The sequence below is a fragment of the Canis aureus genome, chromosome 1, assembly GCF_053574225.1.
Source record: "Canis aureus isolate CA01 chromosome 1, VMU_Caureus_v.1.0, whole genome shotgun sequence".
Classification (NCBI taxonomy): Eukaryota; Metazoa; Chordata; class Mammalia; order Carnivora; family Canidae; genus Canis; species Canis aureus.
Window position 1 is genome coordinate 115040804 of NC_135611.1, and position 9080 is coordinate 115049883.

The 9080-nt window shown below is 53.8% G+C and overlaps 1 protein-coding gene across 6 annotated transcripts in view; it reads right to left on the reverse strand.

The window, feature by feature from the left end:
* ACTN4 (actinin alpha 4) overlaps window positions 1-9080 on the reverse strand; it is a 72978-nt gene that overhangs the window by 23646 nt on the left and 40252 nt on the right. For all 6 annotated transcript variants that reach the window (XM_077852877.1, XM_077852837.1, XM_077852868.1 and 3 more), the window contains exons 2-3: window positions 3494-3608; window positions 3142-3261 (exon numbers count right to left, since the gene is read on the reverse strand). In XM_077852877.1, the coding sequence (XP_077709003.1) occupies window positions 3142-3261; window positions 3494-3608 (235 nt within the window). The remainder of the gene's footprint in view (window positions 1-3141; window positions 3262-3493; window positions 3609-9080) is intronic.

Genomic DNA, 9080 nt, shown 5'->3' on the forward strand with positions numbered 1-9080 from the left:
CCTGGCCAGCTTGTTCTCTCACCCAGCTCACGACTGCTCCTCCCTGAGGCTTATCCCAGGTGCCAGGCTGGCACCCCCAGCTGTCTGTCAGCCTCTCCCTCATGCTGTTACAGGCACATCTCTCCACTGGCAGGTGCGTGCTGGACTAGTACTACTGTCTGTTGAGAATCTCTCCACGTCCTTTCACCTTTGTCCAGGCCACTGTGGTCTCACCCAGAGCTCGACACGCTGCCTCCTAAGTGCCTTGTGTAACCCACCACCACGCAAGCAGTCAGGGAGATCACGTTAAAAGGTGCGGGGTGGTGGGGAGCGGGGGTGAGGGGGTGGGGAATGCCTGGGTGGCTCAGGTGGTTAAGCATCTGCCTTCAGCTCGGGTCATGATCCCAGAGTCCTGGGATTGAGGACTCCCTGTTCCGTGAGGAGTCTGCTTCTCCCTCTCCCTCTGCCCCTTCCCATTTGTGTTCTCTCACTCACTTTAGAGATAAAGATCTTTAAATATATATATGTATATGTACGTGTGTGTGTGTATATATATACACACACACACACACACAATAAATGAAAAAAAAAAAGCACATCGGATTTGTGTTGCTCACCTGCTTAATGCTCTACCACATCTAAAATGAAGCCTGTGCTCCTGAATCCCACTTACAAACCCTGCCCGGGGTGACCCAGCCCCTTGCTCCCCGGCATACTCGGGCTGTGTCCTTTCGGAAAGCCAGGTCTTTCCTGCTCGAAAGAGCGCACACTTCTTGCCCACCCACGAAGTGCACCCCTGGACTCTCTCATCAGATGGCCTTCCCACCCTCTGAGCCTCTGCCGTCACCTCCCCGAAACAGCTTCTCCAACCATCAATCAGAAGGTGCAAGCCCAGGGCCTCCCCCCAGCAGCCTGCCCTCCCCCTCACACACTGACCATCATTTATAAAACTGTGGGTTTGTGGGTTAACTTGTTCTCTGCCTGCCTTCGTGAGCACTACTGTCTGCTGTACCAGTACCCTACCCTTGTGGAAGATGATGCAGGACCGGGAGAGCGGGGACACAGGCCCAGCTGGGAAGGGACATGCTTTCTTAACAGAAAACCAACTATACTCTCAAACTTCCGGGAGTGAGAGAAAAGGGTCTGTATCACATGTTCTTCAGCTTCAGGGGCTTAGAGAGAAGTTACCTCTGTAACACTCAGGGGCACCATGTGTTTAGGGCTGGGTAGGAGAACTGCATGCAAGTGGCCTCATCCCTCAGTCTGCCAGCCGGACGGGCCATGGTGGTCCCCTGAATGCCTTCTGCCCACCCCATCCCCCTGACATCTCAGCACAGCAGGTGCAGGGAGACAGACCCTGTCCACTAACCCTGGAGAACAGAAACCTCTGGGATGGGCTCAATGTAGAGCCATCACCCATAGGATGAGGCCCAGCCTTCCCCAAGGGCACACTGGAGAAGGAAGGGAGGGGCTCGTGAGCCATAATAAAGATACTCTCCACAGCAAAGCCACCGGCTAATGGCAGAGGGCAGCTTTCCGCTGTAGAGTTTTGGGATTAGGAGACATGCGTAGCCTGTTGGCTGGAGCAGGGGAAGGACACAATGTCTGTGGGGTCCCTTCCCAGGGCTCAGAACCCCAGACCCGGAAACCAGGCAGTCTTCTCAGCCTAGGGCAAGGGCGGCAACCCAGTCAAGAAATCTACACTGTGTACTCCCCACAAGTGCTGGGCACTGCAGAGCAGGAGGACGGACACCAGCTGGAGAAGAGGCCACAGCTCCCTCATCGGGCAAGTCACGCAGGGAGAGACCGTGGGGGCGGGGGGGTTGGAGGAAGGGAACACCTCTTCTCTGGTGACACATGCACCAGCTGCGCCCCTATAAGGAAGCCATGTTTCTGCTCCAGCCTAGACTGCATGGAGGGGCAGGGGGCAGGGCAGGGGCTAGGCTCTCAAGTATTTTGGAGCCCTTGGGGCGCCTCCAGTGGGTTGCCTTCCAGCTTTGTCTCAGGGCCCAGCAGTCACAGGGACTGGGAGTGAACCAATTTGGGCAGGAACAGAGAACATTTTTCGACGGAGTTTTTCTTCAAATGAAAACTGATGAGTGCCACCAGGTCTCTCCTCTAACCCCTACTTGTATTTACAGGCTAGCATTTGAGCAAAATAAATGCAGCTGTGAGAAGCAGAAGGCTGGAGCGGAGCCAGAAGGAAAGATCCATGTTAAGGACAGAAAATCTGAGGGCCCAACTGATTTTTTGGGTTTCGATTTTTTTTTTTTTAAACAAACACCAACTACCTCGACATGGCATGTGACACTTGGCACCCCTCCCCAAGAGGTCCCAGGCAAGGGCAGAGCCTTGGAACTCAGCATACACACTCTGGCCTAGAGTCTTCGCCAAACTCTCAGAGCCCTGTCATTAATGGCAATTAGTTTTCTTTGTTTTTCTAAAAGCTGGGACAACATGGATGTCAGGGTGTAGGAAATCCTGCTCTAATGAGCTGAACTGTGAGTGCAAGCTGATGGTGAGCTTCTGGGCTCCATCAGGCCTCACCTCATCTCCAAAAGCGCCTGTGAGCTCAAGACAAGCTGGCTGCTGGAGGGGACAGCATGTTGTTGCTCTAGCGGGAGGGTCTAGAATGAAGGATCGCAGTCCTGGGTGTCCCCACGGGGCACAGAGTGTCCTGGGTAACTCTCAGGTCATGAAGCCAGGAAAGTCTACTTACTGACCTTTGGACTTGCACCTCCCCACCCTAGAGCCCTGACACTGGGCCTTAAGTGTCCCCCTCTTCTCTGTTCCCTCCTGCCCACAGATAGCAGGCAGGGCCAAAGGGCAAAGGTGTTCTAGGCACACAGAGATGCCAGGTCACATGTCTGTCAGTGTCTCCCCGGCTCAGCACAAGCAGGGTGATGAGGGTGTCCAGGGTTCAAGTCAAAGCCATTCCCCCCACCACCCCGCAGGAGATTATTCTGCAAGTGGAGGGGCAGAGGAGGTTGTGGGCTCAGTGATCACACTGCGGGTAGTCACTGTGGTCTCTGCTGGATATATATTGGTGCTTTGCACACCCCCAAGTGTTCTCTCTACCACCCACACGGCTTCTGTTCAGAACACAGAACTTGAGGCTCAGAGCCTACAGGTCAGGAACTGAGCTGCCTCATCCGAGCTCACCTTCTGCCCCGATGGAGACCAGCTTGACTCCTTTGCTGGCGATGAAGTCCAGGGCTTTGTTCACATTGTTGATTTTGTGCACTCTCATCTTGCCCCGCTCCGGCTTAGGTAACCGCTCTCCTGAGAGCCACACACCGAAAAAAAGGGAGGGAAAGGGAAGCTTTAGTGTCCCCACTCTCCAGAACCAGCCACCACGGCACTCTAGTCCACCCCACCACAGCAGTGCCTGGACACGCTGCAGCCCTTTGTGCGTCACCCTCCTCTCTAGCAAGCCCAGGACGGTAGGTCCTGGGATCTGCTACAGGGTACCTGTCCCAGGTGTGGGCTGAGCTGTGGTGGAAAGGAGCCTCACCTGAAATGACCTCCAGGAGAAGCATGAGCTTGAGCCCATCTCGAAAGTCCTCGTCGATGTTCTCTATCTGTGTGCCAGCCTTCCTCAGGTGGGAGTTGCACCAGGCTGTGAATGTCTGGGGAAACGTGACAGAGAGGCTTGAAGGATCAGCACAGCTGTTAGGGCTTCCTAGCAAAAGGGCTAGGCCACAGCCCTGACCCTGGGACAACGTGGGCACTACTATTTCTGATCTTTAAGCGACCCAGGGAAGTTGATCTGAGGAAACTGAGGCTTAGGGTAGTTGATAGACCCACCACATGATCAGCCAGGTAGTGAGTTGCAGAGCGCGGACTAGAGCCCAGTCATGCAAACGTGACTGAGCCACCCCCCCCCCCACCACCAACACTGAGTATGGAAATGAGATGCCTTGTCCCTATTCTCATGGACCTTACATTCTCTTGGATAGACACACTGAGCCCTTCTTCCCTGAGAGCAAGTGGATGAGACCACAGGGCCCCTCTGGCACTGGCTTCCTTGCCCCTCAGGGGTTTGGGGCAAGCACAGAGATGACATGGGGCAGGAAAGCAGTTGGAAAATAAAAGCTGTCTATAAATTCAAGGTTTCCTCAATCGGTCTCTCTTGGAGCTTTGGCTGGCTTGGCAGCAAACACCTACCCTAAAAGGCCAGGAGCCCAGATCCTTGGAGCCCTCTGCAAGCCTAGTTTGTTTCCTAGCAGGCCAGACATCCTCTGTTCCCTGGAGAACATTCCATATCCCACTCTTCCAAATCTTTTTTTTTTTTTTTTTTTTTAATTTATTTTTATTTTATGATAGTCACAGAGAGAGAGAGGCAGAGACACAGGCAGAGGGAGAAGCAGGCTCCATGCACCGGGAGCCCGATGTGGGGATTCGATCCCGGGTCTCCAGGATCGCGCCCTGGGCCAAAGGCAGGCGCCAAACCGCTGCGCCACCCAGGGATCCCCCACTCTTCCAAATCTTAAGGGGGCTGGAAGGCAAGTGGGAGGCAGGGACCCACCTCCCACCTGGGTTAGGCAGTTGTCTCTGAGGAAGTTTCCGTAAAACACAGAGAATGCAGATGCTGAGAGATGAAAACATGCTTTTGGGTAGAAAGGGCCACAAACAAGAAGCCCAAGTCCCAAACCCAAACACAGAATATTGAGCATAGGGCCTCCATCACTCAGCCCGCCACTGGCTGGGCATGTCACCAGACATCAGCTCCAGGAAGCACGTCACATCAGTTAAAGATGGACGTGTCCAGACACCTTCTGGGGAAACCGGCCCACTTAGCGTCCCACAGCAGGGTCTGGGAAAAATGCCACACTTCTGTTTCTCATGGAGCCCCTGTGCCCCGCCCTGCCCCCTCAATCTACAGGGGCCAGCATGGATGTGGGCAGAGGGCCAGGAGCACACAAGAGCACACTCCATGCCCAGGCACAGGCAGAGGCCAGGTGGGGGGCGAGGGGCTTCCAAGGAGCCTCTGGCGGGGCACCATGTGTTTTCATAGCTGTCACCACTCCTGCTCATTCAGAGACTCAACACAAGGCCCCTCCCAGACAAAGAAGCCGCCTAATTAACATGCTGTGCCACAGCAAGGATGGGCACAGGGTTGCCTTCCAGATCCAAATCTGAAGGGTAGACTGTGGGTGGGCCAGGGGTCCCCACCCCACCTATCGCCACTCTGCATGGGGGACACAGACGTGTGGGGCTGTCCCCTCAGTTAAGGGTGCCTGGGCCCTGCTTCCACCTTTCCTAAGTTGGCACCTACTGATCCCTCAAAATCAGCTTCAAGTGCAGCTCCCTGGGGACACCCACACGGACTTGCTTGCCTCAACCCGATTCTGACACAGATGTTCTGAACCTCCTCTGGGCAGCTGTCATCACGGCACCTTTCCCTCTGGGCTCTTACAGTTAAGTGTCATCCTCTGCCTCCCCACATGTATGAGCTCTGGACACCAAGCAGGTGCTCACTGAGGAACACAGGAATGCGCCTTCCTACCTCATTTCCCAGCTTCCCCTTCCACAACTCTCGATTCAGACAAACCAGGGCTAGACTGCTGCTTATGCCACCCATGTGGACACATCTGCCTCCTCATCTGCAACACAGCGGTGAGGACAGAACTTAAGTCATAGTCTGTGTGACAATTCGCGATGGTGATGTCTGTAGAGCACATGGCAGGTGCTCAGTCAATAACAGGTCCCTGGTCATCGTCACTGGGCCTTTCCAGACCTCCTCCTCTCCCGAAATTCTGCCACCTCTTCCAGAGTGCCTTCTCAGTCCCCTGCCTGCGCTGGCCACCACGAAACCCCTGCAGCTCTCAGCAGCATTCTCCAGTTATTCTGTCTTACTGGATGTTGCCTGCATGTGTGCACGCTCTGAGGGGGCAGGAGTCAGGTCTCACATCTCACGTGCCATTACGCCTAAGGCACAGCCGACCGCAGTGGTGGGCAGTGAGCAGGTAGGCAATTCAACCATCCTACAAAGCCACGGGCAGCAGCGGGCCGGGAATGCCAGGCCTCTGCTTATGCATGTATCTGAGAGAGTACATGCTGGTGAGTAGCAAAGTGACCAATCCCATCCTCCCCTAGGGCTCTGGTGCTGTTGGGGCCAAGATCTAGGCCCCTGATCTGCAGGCAGGGCCTGCAGATCGGTCTAACGGCAGCCCTCATCAGCTTGGCCTGCCTGGGTTATGCCCACATGCTCTCAAAGGGCAGAGGTCTGGGTTTGAATGCCGGCTCCTTGACCTCCTTATACCTGTTTCCTTCTCTGTAGGATGGTCTTATCAGAACCTACCTCCTGTAACTGCTGTAAGGATTAAGAGATGGACATGCTTTAAAGCATCCGACACAGTGCCTGGCATCAAGTAAATGCTAGATGAATTATCTGCGTGCACAGTGGCTGCTTCCCTCTGCAGAGGCCCTTACCCCAGCACCATGGTTGGGAGTGGAAAGGAAATTGCAGGAGACCCTCTTTCTGTGGAGGCTGTGAACAAATCTTACCTTGTCGGGTTCAGGCTATCCATCCTCACAAGGTCACTGCACTATCTGCCCTCCAAATACATACACCATCCTTTGCTCATATTCTCTGGAGACCACACAAGAGCTCTGGGGCTTGGGACTCACACAGATCCGGATTCAAATCTTGCCTCTGCCAGTGAGGCAACCTGCCAGCAGGATAACCCTGGGCAAGCAATGAGACTCAGATTCTTCACTGATGAAATAGGGACAGTAACCTCTCCTCTTAAATGAAGATTAAATAAAGTAATTCAAGTAAGTCACTTAGGACTGTGCCTGGCACAGATTAAGTAAGCACTCAGTATTATACATATGTCAAGGAAAAGAGGTATTACAGATAAATGGTATCTCTGCACTGGGCACTGCTGTCTCCCTAGCTGGAAGCAGGCACAGTCCTAAGCAGAACACAGAATATTCACTTGCCTGGCCTAGGGGTGAGAATATTCACTTGCCTGGCCTAGGGGTGGCCACAGATAGAATGAAAACCCCACTGACAGGCCTCCCACCCTTCCACTCCATGCCCTGCTCAGCTCTGTTTTCTCCTTCTGGAAGATGAGGGGCAGGTACTGACACCAGAGGCTCGTGGACAAGGAGAATAGGACCTCATGAGGCCATTCTCAGGGAACAAGTCAACCAGAGACTGCCACTTCTTCACACAGTGACTGGTGAGTAGGAGCTGGAATCTGAACACGATATAAAGATTCAGTTTTTTCTAGCTGGGTATGAGAATAACTCTCTACTTATACACTTCCCCTCCCTACCCAGTTTAGACTAAGATGTGTGAGGTGGAGAGTATGGAGGGGTGGTTTCAAAAGAAAGAGGCCGTGTGTGCCCACCACACCACCTTCTGCTATGCAAAATTCTCAGAGCATGCAATACAGAGCCCAAGCACCAACAGGCCCCACCGTTCCACAATGCCCCAGGTCCATGGGGTTGGAACACATCCATTCCCTTGACAAGCATTTGCTGGGTGTCAACCCCAGGCCAGGTCCTAGGTTGACTATCCAGGCGTGAACAACACTGCACACAGCTTGTACACTCATGGACTGCCCAGTCTGAACAGGGAGAGGGTCTCATCAATCAACTACTCAACTACAGAGATAACACCCGCAGGGGAAATGGTAAGAGTTACAACTGGCATAGACACTTCCAACAGAGCTCACTGTGTGCTGGACACCGTGTCACGTATTAGCTTCTCTCATCTTCACAAGTATCTTGTGGGGTAGTTGCCACCACTGCCCCATTTTACAGAAGAAACCAAGGGTCTGAGAGGTGTTGACATCCCACCCACCCCACCCCACCCCCTAGGAATCATGCATCTGGAAAGTTACAGAGCTGGACTTAAATCCCAGAGGCCCCACTCTGAGGTGGCAGGTATGTGCCCTCCTCCCTGCTGCCCTCAGAAAGGGAGCTGAAGACTGTTCAGCATGCTAGCTCCTGATCCAGTGGTTAGGGGCAGACACGGGGAAGTTTCCCTAACAAGGTGATCCCCAGACTCTGATACAACCAAGAAAGAGTTAAGACAAAAATACAGGAGACTTTCCAGATAACAGGAACAGCCTGTGCAAAGGCCCTCCAGCAGGTTGGAGCAGGAAGAAGGGAGCTAGCTGTGCCAGGAGGCTGGCAAGGCCTACCTCCCTGGGCCTTGGGAAGGTCACCCCAGCTGCTGTGTAAGGGGAGAGCTGAAGGGGACGAGGGTTGAAGCTGGACCACCAGGAAAAAGAGAGAATGAAGAGCCTTTGAGAGAACCTTGCGGAAGGAAGGTAGAAGAGCCAGGTTTGAGATATGGACTGCCGTGCCTGAGAAAGGCAAGCTCAAGGTTTCCATTTCACTTCGGGGGGTGAGGCGAGAGGTGTCCAGAGCTACTGGCAGGCACTCTGTGGGAGGAGGAAAAGGCACAAGGCATCTCGCTCTGTTGGGCTTTACTGTTAAGGTCATTTTCAGGGTAAGCACTGACTCTGAGCAATGGCCATGTCCCTGGGCGCTCAGGGCATTCACCTGGCCAATAAATCCCAAATCCTGACTTGGAACCCCTATTAGATACTGGGCATGGGAAGAAGCAAAACAGAATTTACATGTGGGGGGGAGGGGCATGCCAAAGGTAATTATGCAAGAACTGCTAATTACTAGTTCTTACTCTTTATACATAGTAACTCTTTAAAACCACCAACCTCGTCATTATGTAAATTATCATCTCCACTTTATAAATAAAGAAACTGAGGCAGGGAGAGGTGAAGTGACTTGCCCAAGGTCACAGAGCCTGTCAACACAAACACAGGGCAGCCGAGCATCCACAATGTCCGAGTGGGATGCCGGGTCCTGGCAGAGCCAGCAGGATGGGGTCAAGAAGGGTCCCAGCCTCAGCCCAGCCCCCGAGCTGGGGGGGAGCTCACAGAGTGAAGCAGGCAGAGCTGTGCCTCCCGAAGCTCGCCTGCTTCTTAAAGGGTGGCCAGGACCCAGTGCAAGGCAGGCAAAACAACACCAGTGGTGGCTCTGCCGCTTCCCGCCTGTCCTTGCCATTCTGAGAAGGGAGTCTGCACCCAGCCCTTGACCTATCTAGGGAGGAAGGAAGGATG